General features: G+C 28.9%; 2 protein-coding genes across 2 annotated transcripts; both read right to left on the reverse strand.

Annotated features, from left to right (window-relative positions):
* Positions 1–149: 149 nt before the first annotated feature.
* Positions 150–2560, reverse strand: LOC124922337 (F-box protein At4g18380-like). The gene is made up of 3 exons (XM_047463074.1): positions 2513–2560; positions 1309–1415; positions 150–1205 (listed from the first exon to the last, which is right to left on the reverse strand). The coding sequence occupies exons 1-3, from the start codon at positions 2520–2522 to the stop codon at positions 150–152; spliced, it is 1173 nt and encodes a 390-aa protein (XP_047319030.1). The 5' UTR covers positions 2523–2560.
* A 10097-nt stretch (positions 2561–12657) lies between these two features.
* LOC124921237 (scarecrow-like protein 3) lies at positions 12658–14489 on the reverse strand. The gene is made up of 2 exons (XM_047461865.1): positions 14122–14489; positions 12658–14024 (listed from the first exon to the last, which is right to left on the reverse strand). Exon 2 carries the CDS (start codon positions 14004–14006, stop codon positions 12690–12692), a length of 1317 nt encoding a protein of 438 aa, XP_047317821.1. The 5' UTR covers positions 14007–14024; positions 14122–14489; the 3' UTR covers positions 12658–12689.
* Positions 14490–21943: the final 7454 nt, after the last annotated feature.

Raw genomic sequence — 21943 nt, forward strand, 5'->3', positions numbered from 1 at the left:
TACAAAAACTGCTTAAATTTATTATCATAGCCATAATTATTAGATAGATATAGAGTTTTGGCTTATATTATTTAGTAGCTTATTTATTACTTGAAACATAACATAGATAGAGGAGGAGGTCCAAATTACAAAAAGCTTATAAAACCTTATCAAACTTTCATATTACAAATCTCCCTGGGCTTGACCTTGTTCATCATCTCCTTCAAAGCTTCTTTCAACTCTCTCTCTTCCTCTCCTTCACTCCAAATCCTCTCCACCAAATCCTCATCTTTCTCCTCCTCCTCCACCGGGTTATCATCCACCGGCCGAATCACCATTAACGTCACCCCATTTATCATCTTCTTCCCTTGCAATGGCAGACACAGCTTTGGTACATTCCACATCTTCATCGTCACCACACGAGACTCCAACATATTACTTTCATACCCATTTCCAATTATTCTCAACCTCTCTATCTGTCCCTTTCTCATTAAAAGTCTCCCTTTCCCACTCCTGTCTCTAATCACCACTCGCTCGAGCTTCGAATGGTCCAAAATCACCTGCTTCACTAGTTTATACCTCACCGACGCCGCCGTCAGACATGACATTGCCCAAACTACTCGCATTGTCATGTCCTTATCAGTCAGAGGCGCCCTGATTTCCTCTTCCTCGACAGAACCAGTTCTTATGGTCGTTTTGTTTCCTAGAATGATACAACCTTCCAGATCGCTACCGAATGCAGCCCTCCATTTTAGCGGGGAATCGAAGTTTTCGATTCCCCCGCCTTCATTGTCGTTGATTTTGATATTCAGGGTTTGGATTTCAGTGAAGGGTTTTAAGACTTTATTCATCGAGTAGTATTTAAACTCGTACTCTTCCACTTGTTCTTGAGTAAAACTAGGACTTGAGTGGGCATGAAACGGAGGTGGGTTTTCATGAACACTGTAAATGAGAGTGTTGAAGAAGTACCTTGTGGCATGGAATCGATCAACGGGAGGTGGTTTCTCGAGCTGAAAATCCAATTGTCTGTCGGAATTGATCTTGAAGAGTACAGTGAGAGAGATTGTATTGATTTTGGGGACGACGGCAGCGAATAGCTTGGAGACGCAAATGCAACGGGAGAGAGATTCGATGTCGTTCATCTTCTCCAATATCAGATGGAACAGAGGAATCGGTAGACGATCAAACTGGTTTTCTGACTTCATCATCACCCTCTTCCTCTTTTCCTGAGGATAATCCATTTTCAAATAATCCATTCACTTAACATAACTCATAATTTAAGTTTTATTTATCATAAAAAAAAATGAATTTAAAAAGAGAGAGATTTACCCAGAGAGAAGAGAGGATCTTGAAGGTTGAAACATATTTGTGCTCCCACAAATAGAACATGACTATCAAGGGCAGAATTGTAATTACTGGTATCACATACATCAACACTGGAATACAACAAGTTTGAATTAATCATGTTTGTTAATAAATTGAAGAAAAAAATATAAAAATAAATAAATGTATACATAATATGTTAAAAATTCATGTTATTATAAAGATAAAGAGATAAGTTTAAAACAAATATACTAAATAGTATATATTTTATTGTTTAAAAAAAAACACATATACTTTTCTATTCTCATCCACCATGATCAACTTATAAATAGAAAGAAAAACTTAAAAAAATGACATAATAGGACAAAAGGTAAAAATAAATAAATGTTATTATAAAGATAAAGAGATAAGTTTAAAACAAATATATTAAATATTATATATTTAATTGTTTAAAAAAAAAAACACATACTTTTCTATTCTCATCCATCCATGATAACTTATAAATAGAAGGAAAAACTTAACAAATGACATAATAGGACAAACTGTAAAAATAAATAAATGTTATTTTAAAGATAAAGAGATAAGTTTAAAACATAAATAAATATATTAATAATATTATATATTTAACTGTGTTTTTTTTTTTAAAAAAAAACAAATATACTTTCCATTCTCATCTATCCACTATTAACTAATAAATAAGAGAAAAAAATGATAAAATAGAAAAAACTGTAAAAATAAATAAATGGATATGTAATATATTAAAAATTCATGTTATTATAAAGATAAAAGAGATAAGTTTGAAACATAAATAAATATATTAATAATATTATGTATTTAATTTTATTTTTATTTTAAAACACATAACTTTCTTTCTCATCTCATCCATAATCAAGTAATAAATTGGATAAAAACTATAAGAAAATTATATATTGAAAATATATTTTAGTTTAGTTTAGTTAAATACTTTAATATTTATTAAAATATGAAAGTCTTAAGTTTAAATATTGTTGGGAATAAATTTTTTAATTTTTATTCTTTTAGTGCCACTAGCAGGCTGCAACTCACCCAAAACTGGCCGCTTGAGAGGATGTGATTAAGAACAAATATCACAATTTATTCTAAAGTTGGGGACAATCTTGTTATGTTCTTAAATATAAAAAAATAAATCAGTAAATTAAACTAACTCTACTTTAAGGATTTAATAACTTACTTGTCAACATCTTTACTGGATTTAACACTCAATTTCGATTAACACCAGATAGATAGGATCGATCAAACACCTGCGAATCAAGAAATTGAAAAACAAAACACTGGTCGAATCAGTAATTAATTAATGAAGCAGATGTTCGACATGATAGATGATAAACATAACAGGAATCAGTGACCGCTTAGGTTATTTCACTCACAGAGAAGAAGAAAGAACACAACATAGACTCACCGACTGACTGCTCTCTGTCTTTAAATAGATCCAGACAGAAAGATCCAGACAGTCAGACAGTCTCATCTTCAATTCGATCGGTTGTTTCACCAGAGGGTAGTTTACAAACTCACCAAAGTCTAATAAAAAAAGAGAGTAAAAAATGTACTTATTTTATAATTTAACACAGTTATTTTTTTTTTTCTGTATTTTTGTTTTTTTCTAAAGTATTTCCTTTTAATTTATTTCTTTAACTATTAATTTTATTTTAACTGATTTATATTTTTTAATCACATCATTTTTTTTTGTTAAATTAGTGAAATCTACACCACTTGTTTTAATAGTTATAATTTTTTGTTTTGTTTACTATCCTATAATATATATATTTATTTATTTGTGATAACTAAAAACTGTATACAAAAATAAATTATTGAAAATAATTATATTATATATAATAAATACAAATCTATAAATATATAAACATCAAAACAATATTAATATAATTATATTTTTTATATATAAATAACCATATAAAAATAAAGCCTTAAGTATAATTATATATATATATATATATATCAAAATGAAAGTTTTTTTAAAACATTGTCATTATTATTAAATAAAAATTAATTAATATTATAATTAATCAAATTATTATTTAAAAAAACAAATTTATATTTATTTTTAAATTTTAGAAAAATAGCACACTAATTTCCTTACTTTATTTAAAACGATTCTTAGCACGAAAAAACAATAAAACAAAAATAAAGAATAACATATTAAAAAGGTCATAATAATAATAATAATAATAATAATATTGTTTGAGATTATAACTTAATATTTAATAATTGATTCTATAATAATTTTTTAAAGTATTTTAATACATATTATTTTTAGTATCTTTATTTTTTTACTCATATTTGCTTTAAATTAACACATCCAATTAAATTTAGAAACTTTTAATTGAAAATTAAAATTGAGATTTGCTCTTATACAAAATTCTTTTCCCCTTAAATTATTAAAATTGAAAAAAAAAGTTAATGTAAAATAAATATATATAAAAAATTATTATTAAAAATCAATTCCATAAAAACTGAATAAACAAGTAAATGTTTAGAACTCTCACAAGGAGAAGTAAGGTAATGATGAATTTTTTTTTTAATTTTACTCTTTCTTATAAGAGGACTAACTGACCCTTTGTTAACAGAGGATTCCAATAGTTCAAAATGATTGTCTCATATATATATATGATTTAATCTCTTATTTTTTTTTTTGTTAATCCATAGTTAGTTTGTCAATCTATAGTTCTAGAAACATGTGTGATGTCTTTAGAAACATGTGTGATGTCTTTGTGAAGAAATATGTTTCAAACAAGCTAGGTAAACGCTGCATTTTATTTCATGCTACTTTAATATTAATATTGATTGAACACGTCTTTGATGATATTAAATATGCTACTTTACTTTCATATGAATTTAACACTTATTTTATGATATTCACAATGCTATTTTACTTTCATATGGATTGAACATATATTTTCTGTTAATCACATTTATAAGTTAATTGTTTATTCTAACATGTGATAGAGTTACTTATAATGGAAGGAAAATATAATATATATAATAGTCAAAAAAATATTGGTTATATATATATATATATATATATATATATATATATATATATATATATATATATATATATATATATATATATATATATATATTTTCTTGGTATTCAGATAGTTTTTTTAACATCACATAATATCTTATTTAACCTATTGAGAATATTCATGATTTTTGTAATCTCATTTCTATTGACTTGCTCAAATAGTTACATCATTTGCAAATAAAAGATTTGAAATTTTTAGTTCACTTCTCTCAATATTAATCTCTATAATATAACGAGAAATAATTAATTTATTAATAAGTTTTATCAAACCTTCAATATCACAAATAAATGGAGAAAGTTGATTTCCCTGTCAAATGTCTCTAGTAGGGGTAATTGTTGACAAATATAATAAGTATTTTTTTTGGAAAATAAAGGAGAAAAAAATAATAATTTAAAAGCTTGTTGATGATTTTGAAACATGGAAAACAAGTAAGAGTGGAATTGAAAATTTAATTAGACAATATTATCAAGATTCTAGCCTAAGGTATTGTTCATACCCTTGTCACAAGGGTTATATAGTGGGCTGTAAAGTTTGGTCAATCAAATGAATACTAATTCGCCAAGAGCAAGATGGTGGATAAAGATAAGTTTTATATTTTTTTAATAATTAGATAAAAAAAAGCAATGAATTATATTTAAAAAAAATTAAAAATTAACATGTAATATTAAATCTTAACTTAAAAAAAATATATATAAAAAAATAATATTTTTTTTTCGGCTATATAAATCCGTCCCTGATTACAAGATTGTGAATTTAGGGTTTCAATCATAACTTTTGAACATAGTTGAGGAGAGAAACAAATTATTAAAGCTGAAATCTTTCTTTGAAACTCTACAAGTAATATAAAAAGAAGTCATTTCTGGAGCAAAATCCTTTTACCTTTTGAACTCGGCCTAAAATATAATATCGTCCATTCTCTTTGGCATAAAAAAAATCAAGAGAACAGTCAGCCCAGCAGGATTATTATTATTATTATTATTGCACTATCTATATCCCCTACAGCCCAGTGTCATTATTATTATTATTATTATTATGATTATTATTATTATTATTATTATTATTATTATTATTATTATTGTTTTGGAGAAAAAACATTCTGCCCCATTCTAAAAGGAGGTGGTCCTAGAATTCCTCCTGAAGAACAATTTGGTTGAGATGAGAGTAGCAAACATTGTCTCCCCTCCTTTGCTTCCATGTCGCCTCATTGTGACCATCGCCTCTTGACCTCGCAATTGATCCTGAACCGCCATTCACATTTGAGGTCCCCAGCCCTGATTCCTGCTTAAGCTTTGAATATATCTGTTGAAGTATCTCCCCTGATTCTCTCTCTCCCTCTCTTGCTTAGAAGACTTTCGACCCTTGTTCGAATTCAATATCTTTCCTTCTGCATCCATAGCTTCCTGGTTACACCATGCCATTTTCAAATGGTCAGTTTGCGAAAAACACTTTTTAATGGTTGAGCAAAAGATGAACATCTCATTCAATCAGCCAAACATAATTTAAACAATATGGCTGGCCCTACAATGGGCCATTTTTGATAGACCAATTTTTTTCATGTTACTCGTCATTGGAAAAAATTACTTTTGTTACGTTCACCCCGAAACCACAATGATCTATAAAATATTTCGTTTCATGATCTAAAAATATAATATTTTGTATCAAATAAAACCAAAACATAAATTATAATTTGGATCCTATCTAAAAAATAATTTATATATCAAATGAAGTAACAAAAGTTACGAATCATTATATAAATTTTAATCATGATCTAGAAAAATCTTATACACTCTCTCTTTTAAAGAAATGCAAAAGCCGTTCAAAGCATTACAAAGTGAAGGGAGAAGAGAAATAAAAACAAGATCAATGGGAAAAAAGGACTAAGAAATGCCAATAAGATTAAAAGATTCTCATCCCATACAAAACTCTTTTTTTTCATGATAGAATCGAATCCATGAGAAAAAATCACTTCTAATTTTAACTTTTGACAAATTTCCAATGAATTGTGATATAGATTTTAATTTTAACTTTTGACAAATTTCCAACGGATTGTGATATAGATCGTGACAAAATACAAGTTTTCAAATTGCACGTAACATTTCTAAAATTGGAGAAGCTCTATCATTCAAGTTAGGAGCTCGTGGGAGGAAAGTTCCACAGGTGCAATTTTCTTCATGAGCCCAAGTCTCTCATCTAATCTAATTTTTTTCCCAATTACCAAATACATGAGAGTAGATTCCAAGAAGTAACTTTCCATCATCTCTGAAGAAAGATAACAAGAGCTACTCATAATCAGCAAGTAATAGAAAAAAAATTACTGTAGACTTACTCTGGTTCCACCCACAACCCTTGGCCCATGTTGCAGGTTTGAGGTACATCAAAGCTTGGAACTGTGAAATAGGATCCTGAAAGAAACTGATACGTTTTGCTAGGAGTTGAAGTTCTTCAACACGGTTCAGTAAATCGAAAGCCTTCACAGGCACACCAAAAAAATCGAGTAGGGGGCCCTAGAGATACAACCATGATTTATCCTTTAGCTACCAACAGCCCACATTGAACAAAGGTAGGTATAAAGACACATAATAATTGCAACATAGTAACACGACCAACCTTCCAACTGTGACTGCCTCTCTACATCCGTCGACCAACGCATCAAAAAGCTGAATTTGTGATTCAACTGGGGCCGCATCAACTGTGTGATTTCTAGTTTTTATAGAGCTGGAACTTAAACAGGACAAAAGAAGGAAGAGTTCTCTCATTGAGTACATTATCTTTCTGATTGTTTTTCAACCAATTCAGACAAAAATCGACCAATAATGGCAATCTATAGCTGAAACTTAGATTTTGTCAGAGTACATAAAGCCTACGTGGAAGCAATAGGAACGCGAGAAAAGCCAAGGTGGGAAATGTATATTGACCTGCGCTACAGCTCTATGTTAAATTAACTGCAAGGACCTGCTTCCAAATAGGGCCATATCAATGCTATTTTTCAACCACAACCATTTGTTAGGTGAAGAATGTAAGATTTCAGCATTTTCTTCTATTCTTTCCTCCAAGTTAAAGACTATCATGAAATCCAATTTTATGATATCAACAGGCAGGAAGGAAAGCCTACGGGATTTATTTTCATGTTCTTGGTTATCTTTTTGTCCTTTTAACAGAAATATAATTGCACATCCATCCATATTTCACAAGAAATAGTCAGGTTTGTAATAATTGTATCAGTATCACATGAATCACAAACATGCATGTTAAAATGGCCAATCATACAAAACACCAGTATATACCAACTGTGTTCAAGACAATGAAAAGGAAAATCAAACACAAAATGAACACATCATTTTAAAATGACCAGAAAATTTACCAGTCATAAGCACAAACATCACAATACTACTAGTTACCTCATATTCACTAATAGCATCTTCAGAAAAATCACAATTATAGTTCCACAGATTGGAACAGTTTAAGATTAATTTGTTTCATGTCTGCAACAATTTAAGTTGCCTCAACAACGATCGGGCAATAGTCTCCTCCAAATCAAAATGACAGTAGTGGACTCGGAAGTTAAAATATTTTGGTTATGTATGTATATATCTAATACTCTATTAACAATACAAAAATCCAAAAATAAAAATCTTAAAGAAAGAGATACATGCACACACATACTTAAATCCCACATATCTGAACAAGAAAGATTAATATTTTCGATCATGACTGCTACAATTTGAGTTGCATAGTCAAGGATCGCAAACAGTCTCCGCCAAATCACAATTACAATCAAGGTCGCCGGAAGATCAAAGATTTTGTGTAAGTTATATATATATCAACCTTTTTGCCACACCACACAAATCCAATAGTAAGAATGTTAGAGGAAGAGATAGACATACACACTTAAATCATACAAATCAGATTAAGAGAAGGTGATTATTTTCGAAAATAGCTAAAAATTTAAGTTGCCTAACCAAAGGTCGTCAAAATCACAATTACAGCAGTCATGGTCGTCAAAAGATCAAGGATTTGACCACTAGGTCCAACCTTGTGTATGTATGTATATCTTAACCTCTTTCAACAACACACTAATCCAAGAATTAGAATCTCAGAGAAAGAGATGCATTATAAACACTTAAATACCACATATCTGAACAGGTTTAGATGAATTTTTTGAACATGTCAGCAATAATTTAATTTGCCTCGACAACGATCTTCCACGGTCTCCGCCAAATCATAATTACAGTATTAGTCTCTAAAGAAAAATATTTTAGGTATGTATGAATATATCTCATCCTTTATTAACAACACAAAATCCAACAATAAAAATCATAAACAAAGAGATATATATATAAATACACACTTAGATCCCACATATCTAAACAAGAAAGATTAATTTTTTCAATCATGACTGCAACAATTTTAGTTTCTTAAGCAAGGATAGGCCAACAATCTCCGAAGAATCACAATTACAGTCAGGGTCGTTGTATGATCAAAGATTTTGTATAATTTAAAACATATTATTTTTTAATTTATTAATATTTAAAATTAAATTTATATATATATATATATTAAAATTTGGCTCACTTATAAAATTTGTAAATAAATTTTAAATCTTTAAATAATATTTTTATTTAGAAGACTTCCTGTGAAATAATTATTTTAGATAAATGTTATATTCATAATATAAAATAATTAAATAAATGTTATATTCATTAAAAAAAAATAAAAACAAATGGCAATAGCTGAATTTTGAATCATAAACAAGTAATAATTTTGAAATAAAATATTATATTCGTTATTTCAAAATAATTAAAATTTGGGTCATTAATAAAGTTCTATTAAGTAATTATTTGAGGACAATGCTGTATCCAATAATCATAAATTAATTAAAATTATAATTTAATTAAATAATTATTTTGAACAAATATTATAGTAATTTAAATCCTAAAATAATTAAAAATAAAACCCTAAAATACACATTATAATAAATAAAATAGATAAAAAATAATATTTTTTATGTTTAATAATTTATTTTATTTATTTTGCAGGTAAATAATAATAAAATAAAAACAAAACGGCTTTGGCCCAAATTAAACAAAACATAGTCCACGTAGAGATCAAGCGTTGCGGTCAGCGACTCAGCTGGGCGTAACAACCACACAGAACCGCAGACAGAATGTGGTCCGCGCGTCCAAGCATTCATGCCAAAAGCCGAAATGATGTTCGCATTTGGTTTTCTTCTTCCTCTTGCATAACAACTTGAATGTTTTTTTTTTCAAAAAAATCAAATTTAATCATTTCTTCATCAAATAAGACCAACCAGAAAGGGAAATGATCATCATAACGTGTGATTATATCCCGAATCATGTCCTATGTTGATAGAATTCAGTTACACAAGTTTAAGGTTATTAATGATATTTTCCGGAATTCAACCAACTTGTCCATTCAACCGACCTAAATAGCCTATAAATATGACCTCCCGTCTAAGAAGAACGACAAGGACCCAACCCAAAGTCATCAATCAACCTTCAACAAAAATCCTCCACTAAAACTTTTTCAAACTTTTCAGTTTTTAATCATTTTTTTAAACCTTCTAAGCTCAATTTTAACTCATCCAAAAGTTTTAACAAGTTTTCAAAAGTATTCTCCAACTACTCACATAAATTTTCATAATTAATGTTATTAATTAAAATTAAATTTTACAAGTCTAAGGTCATGTGCTCGTGAATACTATAGAATTCTTGAATTTCTTAATTCAAAATTGATTATAAGATTGGTGAACTTTTTGTCGAAACTAATTCTTTAGAAAAACCCAATTTCAAATTAAAAAAAAAAAAAAAAACAACGAATTTATGGTCTTGGAACAAAGACACCAAAAACTTCCTAACACAATTCAAATGGTATTAGGAACTTTCCAAATCAAATCCGAAACAAATAAGACACGTTTTTCCAAATTCAACATTTTTAAATCAAGCTTCAAATTTCAAATTTATATATGGCTAAAATGTGTAGGCAATCATGTTTTAATCTTATAGCTCTGTCAGTCTCCTCCTCGGATGAATAACACATTGTCAACATGAACATGATGAATGAGTCTTAAGTACGGAGACGAAGCTCCCATGTTTTCAAAATCACAAACCAAACCTCCTGTCCAAAGATCAAAATATGCAATATTGGTCTGGCTGGAGGTTGGAGACGACTCGGCCTAATTCAGATTTCCTATTAGACCATCTCCAACCCACAAACACATTCTCAAACCCAAAATGTAGTAAACGTCACATCAAACAGTAATTCATCTCCAACCCAAAAACCCATTTCCAAACCCAAAAGAATATTCTTAGAATATTCATTTCTTACACTAACTTTTTAACCTTATTAATATTATCTATATATTTATCAACTTTACATATTTAACCCCAATCTTTTCTCATTCATTTAATAATATTAAAATAAAATTAAATATATATATCAATAATTCATAAACAACAAAATAATTCAATAATACATTTAAATAAACAAACATATTATATTAAAACAAACATTATTAATAAAAAAACACTTAGTACACGTACACATAACATAAACAAAAAAAATTGCCGAAGAAATAAAAAGGGCAAATGATCATATGCAAACTCAATTAGATATGCAAAAGAAACGTTATGAGTTGAAAAAGAGTAAGGAAGACAACAAGACCTTAAGACAAGATTTGAGTAAAATAGAAGATCCAAATGTGCGCGCATTTATTCGGGCTCAACAAGCTCAAATTATGAAAGAAATAGCTCAAAATGAAAGTCAACCAGATCCTTCCACCCCGGCTACATTTTCGGACTATTTCAATAATCTTGGAGGAAGTGGTGCTAATTTACCATATTATTAATTATTATCTATCGTTCATTTCTATTATTTGTGAGCAATTTTAATTATTGTATTATTTATGTTGTACTTTTTAATTATTGTAATATTTATTATGTAACGATAATGGTTGTTTTTTTAATGTATTTTCTATGATTATTCATATTGTTTAAAATTATAAATTTATAATTTATAAAATTTAAGTTATAAAATATAACATAAAAATATAAAATAAAATATAAATATAAAATAAATTAGATAAAATTTTAAATATAATATAATTTAATGATTTAATTAAATATTTAAAAAATATTATAACCTTTTATCTTAAAATTAAAAATTAAAAGACCAATAAATTGTTCAAATAATTCATTTAAATAAGTTTAATATTTAAATTAATATAGATATATATTTCAAAGACTGAATTAACTTTTTATAAAAAAATTATGCAGTTTGAATACTAACTACGCATATATGCGTTTATTTTTAGAAAGAGAATTTATGTTCTCATTTTGCAGGTAGGTTTGTCGTTCGGTTGGAACAAAAAATGGAGCTGCGTTTGCAGTCCGGTTGGAGAAGCTCTTAGCTACCGTTTTTCACCATCTTCGACATAATGACGACGTTTATTTAATATTTTGAAATTTAAAATATTAAATTTAAATATATGTCTAAGAATTGAAAAATAATTGGATAAAATGCAAGGAATCAATTTTTAAATAAAATCAAAATTTTGTAGAGTAGAGACTTTTTTTAATAGGTATTGAAAAATTTTGTATTAAATTTTTATTATAAAGATTTAAAAGATATTAATATATAATGATAAAATAATATATTTTAATTAATTAATACGATTAAAAGAGGGTGAATTAGATTTTTATTTTTATTATTATGATTGATTTTTTTTTTTTTTTTAAAAAAACTTACAAATTTTAATAATATGGTGTGTAGTCTTTCAGTGACATTAGTGTCATGACATAGGAAATAAGAGAAAGTTTGATATAAAATAAATAATAATAAGATAAGGTGTATTGTGTTATTATTTGAAAGCTTAAATTCATCTTATTCTCATGAACAATTTAAAAATTAAAAGTAAACTTCATTTTCATGTCGGGCATAATCTTTTCAAGTCTGGCGACCATTTCTGTATTATTTGAAAATACCTTCAAAAGTTTTTTTTTTCTTTGGTTGTACCGAAATAAAAACTTTACTTTTCAACTTTTGAAGTAAGATATGCTCTACTTAATTCAAATAATATATAAGAAATAGTTAATTCTTGTCTATTTTTTTCACTTGACATTGACATTGCCTAGATTTATAAACCCTTTCAAATTTAAGAACAATCATCAAAGTTCCACTAGATTTTGATCTTGAAAGAATCCACACAAGCTGGATATTTCAAAAGTAGGAAAATATATTCATACAGAATGTTAACAACCAAAAAAAAGGGTATTATAAATAGAAGTTTCATCTTCTACACCTCCAAGCAGATACTGAGAAAAGGGATCTATCCTGCCAGCAAACAACAAGACAACCATTATTATCTTCCTTAATCTTATAACCATCGCAACCATGATTCTGAATCATCATCCTCTTTGCTTGCAACATCCCATAATAACTCAATGGTGCATTACCAAAACCTGCAATTTCCATCCTTTGAAACCACTTCTCCATCTTCTCGTGCCTTTTCTTCCTCTCAAATCCTTGGTTTGCTATAATATCCTTTATCTCTTCCCCTAACATCATCTTCTCCACCTTCAACCTCTCCACAGATGTTCTAGTCAATGTAGATTCCAAGCAATCGAATAAAGCTGCATAGAAATGCAATGATTCCAGCATCCTCTCCATTAAAGACCCGTTGTGGTTTGAGTCCTGCTCTGTTATTACCATAACCTTTGGCGACAACCCGCATAATGATCGGAGAAAGCTATCGACTTTCGAAGATGGGATCGAAGAAGCCGAGTCATTTCTTGGACCGGGAGGAGATTTCTTTCCTATTTCGTCTTCACTGGCCAAAAGGGTGTGTAGTTGTAGAACAGAGCTAATTGCTAAGGCTTCCCCTGTCTTAACCGAAAGCTTCTCGAAATCAAGATTCTCCAAACTAGTAACTATAATGGGATTGAACTGAAAAGGCACGTCCAATTTCTCTGCTTCACTAATCAAGACATGAGCCATTTGTTCTAAAACCTCTTTCTGTTGATGAATTCCGGTTATTCTCAAGTGAGGAGGGCCTTCCGGGCGAGCACTCAAGTCACGGAGAAGGGCTCGCCATTGGGCAGGTTCGGCTGCGTTAAGATCGATGACATGAACCATTTTCTCCCCTTCCATAGCCTCAATAATCGCTTGGTTCGTGACCACGAAAGAGACTTTTAAGAATGGAAACATGTCAACGAACAGTTTGTTTGCGTGTATTTGTTCTGAAACAATGCTCATCTTAGTTGAATGGAGGGCTTTGTAGATTCCAGGCCATGATTTTAGAATCTTTTGTGCTAATGCTTCTGAGAAATAAGCAGCGATTCGCTGCATTGGATCGCCAGTTGGGGACGCGAGTTGGGAGATTTGATCAAGGATGATATTAGCGTTCTCAAAGCTGCTTGAAGCAACATGATTAGCACAGGCTAGTAAGAGATGGATCAAATAGAGACCTCGTTCTTCAGATTTAAGCTCTTTGAGCCATGGATATGGCGATGATGGGTTAGGTGAGGCAGAGGAAATCATGGTATGTCCTTGAAGAGACGATGAAGTTACAGAAGATGAACCATCGTCTTGAAACATAGTTGCCATCAACAAATCAAGAAATTTCTACAGGTTACAGAAACATGGGTTAGTAGTTGTAAGTTGTAACAAAGAAATCAAGGAAGAAGACGATTAAAGTTTTTTCATTTACAGATGAACTCACCTAACAAAGCAAGATTGGGCAAAGGGTTTTCCGATTCTCCGAAAACCCAATTGAGATTAGATGATAGATCGACCCTCAGCAGTTTCTGATCTCCTGGATGATGGATAGAGAGAAGGATCCGAGATGATATGAAGTAAAGAAAGAAGATTGGTTTTTGAAAGAATTGTAATAATGGCTTGTTATTGTAGTTGTTTGTCGTTAGTAATTTGTTGGGCTTCACCATTTGTATCAGAAGAAGAATATGGAATTTGTAGAAAGACGAGTCCAAGTCTGTCTGTCGGTCTGTCATGTCTGTTTCTGGGTGAGCTTGTTTTTGTTTGTCATGACATAGGATAGGGGAGAGAGAGGGGAAGGAATCATGGCAGGCCAAAGACCATAAAAGATATTCTCAGATCTCTACACTTAGCTTGGCTCCAAACATGTCCTAACAAAGCCACGCCAAGCCAAAACAAACAAACAAAAATGTCATCTTTTTTCTCTCTCTAAGTTTTGTCTGTCACAAGAAAAAACCAAGGTGGTCTACAGAAAAAGAAAAAAAAGTAAAACAAACGTCCAAAGGCCCTTTTTTGTTCTTTTTCACAACAAGTTAGTCCAAATTTTGGTATTTTATTTTGTCATGCTTTGACAAAGGCTCAAGTAAATTCAAGAAACATCCAAAACTTTAAACCACTTTTTATATGCCTAACCAACCACTTTCAATTAATTTATTAATACCCCCAACACCTAATTACCAAAAATATCATGATAGATTCTTTAAGACTTAATTTTATCTGTTTAAGCATTCAAAATAATAATGTACACTTCAATTAATGAAAATATTCAACTTTCAGTTTCTATTTATTGATCAGTTAAAAAATCGTTTTTAGGGTGTTCAATCGGTTGTTTAACCGGTTAATTGATTATGATTAAGTCCGGTTTTATCTCTTATTTTATAAATCGGTTAACCGAACAATATTATTATTGGTTTTATCGGTTCTGATTCTACTGGTTCCTTGTTCCCGATTCCCGACGGGAACCGATAATTCAAATTTTTTAATTAAATATTTAATTTATTAAATATTTTTTATTTTATTATAATATATTATATTATATTATATTATTTTATTGTAAGAATATAAAATATTTTAAAATTTTTTAATTTTTTAATTTTTTAATTAATATTTATATAAATTATTTTTTTTTAATTAATTCTATAAAAATTATGATTTAAAATTTAAAAAAAATTAATATATATAAATTATTAAATATTATTTATAATATATCTAATATTTAAAAAAAATAACTAATATAAATTATAAAATAAAACTGTATAATTAAATTATTATTGATTTAATAATAGTTAAACCAAAAACTGTATCGTTTAACCAGTAAAAACTCAGTTAACTAGAACGGTTAGAACCGATTAATCGATAAACAGATAAAATGAAATCGATAAATTATCGATTCGATTATCGTTTTCCGGTTTATTTGCCCAATCCTTCTTATTTGTCACGACTAAACAATTAAAGGTCTAAAATTTCCTTTAAAAATAGCAGCAGCAATTAAAAAAAATAATGAAAACTTGCATATCAATTTAATTTTAAGAAAAATCTACTATTATTGTTTAAATAAATTTTTTTTTTTGAATGGTACATATAAGTTTTTGGTTGCCACCCAATTATATATTTTAATATTAATCAAAATCAGTCAGTAGATCAATTTTGTGGTTCTATTAATTTTGGAGTTGGTTTATACAACCTTAATTTCTTTATAAACATGAAATTACATTTGAGTTTCATCAAATTTTTTATTTTATTTTTTTTTTGTCAAATTTATAATAGTACTTTTTTCTCTTATAAAAATAGGAGTTGTTGAGTGAGAACAAAAGTCCTATCATAATTTTGCACTTTTATTTTAATTTATTATTTTTGTTTGTAGTATAAATTTTAAATTGAATCACGAGTTTAAGAAATGGGTCATGCAAGAGAAAGAGAGGGCAACATTGTAATTTGACTAGTTTACTATTTACTACTTTAGCTGTCTTTTGATTCCATTGCCTTGTCAATATCCTTACAACTTTAATATTTTAGTTGTCTTATTTAACCCATTATTTGTAAATAAACTTTTTCTTTTTTACTTTTCCATCTTTTATTTATATATATTTATATTATTTGATAGAGACGTCACTGATGTGTTTTTTATCCTTAATTCGCAGCACTTTATGGATAAAAAATTTAAAAACATAAAATTAATAAGATTTGAAAATGCTCAACTCTTTTGGAATTTTTTTTTTAATTTATATTTTTTAAAATATTATTTCATTTAAATTAACGTTTTAATTTAAAAAAATGCATCTTAATAATTTTAGTTTCTCTCTAAAAAATAAATTAAAAAAAAAGTTGGAAATTTAATATTTTTTAAACTTTTTTATGACTTTTTTTAGCATATGAGGATGACTCGTTTTTATTTTCATCACTTAAATTTGAGTTGATATTGCGTTTTGTTCGACTCGATATCCTGTTTAACTGGATTGGTTTTTTGTCTTAAATTTTTATAGTTATAATAATACTATTAATCATTATGGGTCGTTTGTTGTTTATATCATTCGATTGTGCTGGTGATTCTTTCTAGAGTCTGTGTTCATCTCCTTCTTAGCAGCAAAATAGATTAAATAATCAGATCTAGAGTATATTTATTTATCATTTTTCAATAAAAAATTATTGAATTTGATCTTTCATATGAAGGACCTATTACAAGTATTCTCTTATAATTTGTGTGGATTTCTTATTATTTCGGTCATATATGTAGATAGTCTATTTTCATTTGGTAAGACAATTTTCGGCGTAATTTATCAATCATCAGTTAAGAATAATTTAAATTGACGCCTACAAAATTTTGTAGAGATTTTTTCGACACGGTTTCATTGGTTCGTTCGCCTTACTATACTTCGACACTCATTGTTTATGAATTTAACTGAGTTCGTCTTTGGAAGACTCTCAACAAATTGTTTGATTGTTGAATCTAGTCTATTGAGAGTTTTATTTTTATAAATTATTTATACAATTTAATATATAGATCATCAATTGTTTGTTTTGATTTTGTAGATGTTATCTTATATTATTTACAAATTAATTTCTTAAATAACTCTATTTGAATTTAATGAGAATTAATTTTTTATAAAATAAAGTTAGAAAATAATTTTGTATAGTATTATTTTTTTTTTCTCTCTTTAGAAAAAATATTTTAAAAAATTGAAAAATATTCTGTTATAAACTTGAGTTAACTCTAGCTTGAGAGTTAAAACGAGAATCTTAGTTTCATTGAATTGAGCAGAATATGAGATGATGAAGAACAAGAAATTTTAATTGTAGATTATGACCTACATGTGAGAAATAGAATTCTTAGGCTTTGTTCGTATTTGGGTTTTCAAAATAACTCAACCAAATCAATTGTCACTTCACTCCCTCTTTCATCCTTCAAATCAATCAAGTCATTAACCAAAATACTAAAATACCCTTTATTTTAAATTATAATTATTTATTTTATTTATATATATCAATATCTTTTAAGTCTTTTTACCAAAAAACATCATTATTTTCTCAAAATTATCACCCATTATTACTAATAATCATTTTTCTCTTTTTCCAGGTTATTTAAATAACCTGGCCCGAACAAGCCCTTAGAATAAGAATAGTATTTCATTCCTTTTATTCTCTTTCTCTCTCCATTTAATTAAAAGCTAATTAATTATATAGCTTGCTAAATTAATCTATGTTATTCATTTGCCAATTCTTTCCAAAATGTGCCGACAAAAACTATATTGAAGGCTAACAATAGCCAATAACATCCCATGAAATTTAAAAATATTATCTAAAAATAGAATTGATTCAAGGGTTATGAGTGAAAGTTAGGATGTCTATAATGTGAGCTCAGCTTTGAGTAATTGTGCCACTATTTGTTGAAAATGAGTGTCCTAAACTCAAAAAGTGTGCCATTATCGATAATATATTCACCACCACTAGAATGATTGAATGTGCATGGGACTTGAGTAGTCTTATATGAAATCTATTAAGATATCACTCTAAATTGTCTTCGAAATATCCAAGGGTTGTAGGAGACCTTTTAAGTCCATGGTGTTCATATTTCTGTTGTGACATTCTAAACAATTTTGTACAATTCTCGTATATTTTTTTATCATTCCTTTCCAAAAATAAGTTTGTCACAACTTCTGAACAGTTATCATCACCTGTGAATGACCTTCCACTGCCTTATGCACAATAGAGATGATATATTTTCTCAATTCTTCCTTCGCCCCAACTACAATTCTGCCCATCTTTTTTAAGTTGTCCATTAATCTAAGAAATCTTTGACACTATTTTGATCTATTTGGAGCCGAGTTATAAGGTTTCACAAGTCACTCTGCCATATTTTTGCAATTTTTACATTTTGAAGAAAATTGAGAAAGTGCCTAACATGAGCCAAATGAATTGATCCTTCAAAGAGCATCATCTACTTTATTCTCCTTACCTTTTGTATTGAACCGACAATTCAAATCCAAATAACTTGTAAAGCCTTTTCTCTTGACTTGAGAGATTAACTTTTTGTTCTAACAAATGTTTGAGAACTTAATGATATGTCTTGAGAGTGAAAGGTTTAAACTATAAATAGCTTCTCCATTTTTAATTGAATGTTGTCCCTTCTATATCAAAACTGCCCCCATTCCATTTTGCTTGCATCTGTTTTAATCACACATCATTCAATAAAATCTAGCATAGCTAAATCAGGTTTCATCATGGCCTGTTCTTCAAAAGTATGAGTAGCTTCTTCATTCCACATAAATTTCTCTTTTTAAGCAATTTCGTTAATGGCATTGCAATTGATCTATAGTTCTTAACGAATCTTCAATAATACTCTGTCAATCCCAAAAATCCTCGTAGTTACTCTAGATTCTGAGTAGGCCAAACTTTGATAGCTTTGATTTTAGACAAATCAACTACTGCTCTATTTTTCGAAATTATTTGTCCAAAGTAGTCTACTTACAGACAAACAAATGTACATTTAAAGTGTTTTATCAACAATATATTATCCTTCAATATATAAAAAATGAAATTTGATGATAATTAGATCTTAAATATCTCAAATGTTCTTTCCAATTCTTGCTATAAATCAGAATTTCATTAAAAAAAACATTAGAACAAATTTTCTTAAGTGGGGTTTGAAAATTTCGTTCATCAATCTTTGAAAAGTTGAATGAACATCGGTGAGCCCAAATATAGTATTACCATAAATTTATAGTGTCCTTCATTCGAATTTGATGATAATTAGATCTTAAATCAAGTTATCATGTAACTTATCATAAGTTTTTTCATTAAAGGAATGAGAAATATGTCTTTAATAGTTACCTCATTAAGTTTTTATAGTCGATACATAACCTCCAATTGTGATCCTTCTTCTTTACCAACACCACCAGTGATGAGAATGGACGATAACTCTTATGAATAACTCTAGTTTCTAACTTTTCATCCACCATGTGTTCCATTTTAGTTTTCTAAAGTGCTGGATATTTGTATGATCATAAATTGATAATTTTTGTCCATTGTTTTAAGCAGATCTTATTCTTTTAAACAGGTCTTATGATCAAGGTCTTGCTGGAGGCAACACTGTTAGTTTTTGGAACAACTAATTCTTCAGATTCAACTAATAATTTTTGTAATTGTCCATCTTAATAAATTTTTAGAGATGAAGCAATGATAGAATAAAGTTTCAACTCCTTGTTTCATTCTTCAATAATACTTAGCATTGCTATTCAATACTTTTTTAATTACCTTTTCTATTGTCATACCATTGAGCATCAAGATTTCTTTGATTGCACAACAGTGAAGGTTTTGTTTCATAACTAATTTTTGAAAATCTTTAATTGATCAGTTTTAGATAAACATAACTCAACTCTTCTTACCACATTGATAAATTATGTGTGCTTCATGAATCAATTAACACATATACATCATTGTTGCACACTATTCCTTGTACTTTTATTGTATTAAACTTTTGTAATTTTTTGATTGTCAACAATTCTCCTGTCCCCACTATTTTCTCATAGTATATTTCTTGGTCTTTCACATAACCAAGATCAATCAATCCAATGTGCATAGCAATTGCACAAGCTTTACATATATGTCCATATTCCCATTTATCATCACAATAAAAACATTAGTTTAGTTTATGTTTCTCGGCATGTGTCTTTTGATCCAACAGTTTGTTTGCGGTGACATTTGAAGTTGATGCTCGATTAAAGTTTCTATTAATGTTGTTTGATTTACAAAAGATGTGGTTCCTTTTATTTGGAAAAAAATTCAAGCAATATGATATAAATGATAGTCATTTAAGCATAACAAAAAAAGCAATATAAAAATATGAGTGTTCACATTGTTATCAAACACTCTCAAAGACAACGAGATTAATCATTTGAGAGAAACAATGAAAACATAAATAAAAAAATTTCACCAATAAACAAACATAACATAAAATATAATATTAACGGTCTCAAAGATCCTCAAGAAGATTAAATGCATTGGTCGACCGCGGTCATTGAACGTCATACGGTTCCTTTCGAGCCAAATAGTTCACCATGAAATAATCAGGATAAGGACTCATCTACTCAATCCAAACAAGTAGTTTCTATCTAATCATCCCAACAACCAACGATTGACTAAAACATCACTCACTCAATATCAATCATATTTTTAAAGTAGGCTCCAAATCGCAATCACTCATTTGTTTTTGTAATTAAGGAGAACTAGCATGACACCCCACAACCATGACACCCCCTGCTTCAACTCAAAGCGCTTTCAGATGGAATTAAACACATGACATTTTGGTCTCTTAAGCTGACTTTTACCACACAATCACTCTTTTGTAATGCAAAAGAAAGTGAGATGTCATCTCCACCCCTTAGAAAACATATTTTGCAACGATTAATCATAATGTACCATTTCTTATGCATTTATCATTCGTCATTATCCCTCCATGCATGACACTCCATCTAAAAAATGAGATTTTTAAGGGAATTTAGAATCTCATAACTTCTCTTATACGATGTCATATGGGAAAATATCTGTAAATAATGTGTAACAATTACTAATCTTAAAGAATCAATATCTTGTCAACATAAGATATTATGCGAAAAAAGAATCACCGCATTGTGACCTACTAAGTGCAACATCGTTTCATGTAAAGTTACATATTTATCTTTAACCTCCTATATCTGATTCTACTCGTGAAACTATTTGAACGTTAATCAAACATGTCCTTGATCGAAACATTTCTACGGATCGCAGACAAAACGATGGTTGGGAATGACAATGCGAAACTTATGATACTACACCAAATATCATCACAGAAGTTGACAGATGGGTCATTGCCTACCAAAAATCTACACTACTCACGAAAAGACTTTCATATAGTAGAGAGGTCTTTTGAAACGATATAACCACAAAATATGTGGTTCCTCTAGTGGAATTTCGATACCCATAAGGTATTGTTCTCGATATTGAAAGTATCATATCCCTTTATTAGCTAAGTACCCTCGACGAACTAAGAAATCAAGCATAGAGTCTTGCATATGGGTCGAGTCACATTCAACCCTCTGTGGGTTGTAGCCCAAGTGACCATATTTATTATATAATAATATAATAAGGCTGATATGAAAAAAAAAAATATATGGAGAGAGTATAACCGGGGTGAGAGAGCTCAATAAGGCTCATGATGTATATGCAGAATTTTTTTTACATAGAAAGTAAAGTGGGATTGAGAAAAATTGTATTTAAAATTATATAATAATAAA

Source organism: Impatiens glandulifera, chromosome 1 (assembly GCF_907164915.1).
Source record: "Impatiens glandulifera chromosome 1, dImpGla2.1, whole genome shotgun sequence".
Classification (NCBI taxonomy): domain Eukaryota; kingdom Viridiplantae; phylum Streptophyta; class Magnoliopsida; order Ericales; family Balsaminaceae; genus Impatiens; species Impatiens glandulifera.

Bases quoted from the DNA above. Each gene is read 5' to 3' on its own strand.
- LOC124922337 (XM_047463074.1), bottom strand. The intron at 1,206-1,308 runs GTAAATCTCTCT...GATTATCCTCAG, and splicing joins AGATCCTCTCTTCTCTCTGG to GAAAAGAGGAAGAGGGTGAT.
- LOC124921237 (XM_047461865.1), bottom strand. From the start codon at position 14,006: ATGGCAACTATGTTTCAAGACGATGGTTCATCTTCTGTAACTTCATCG.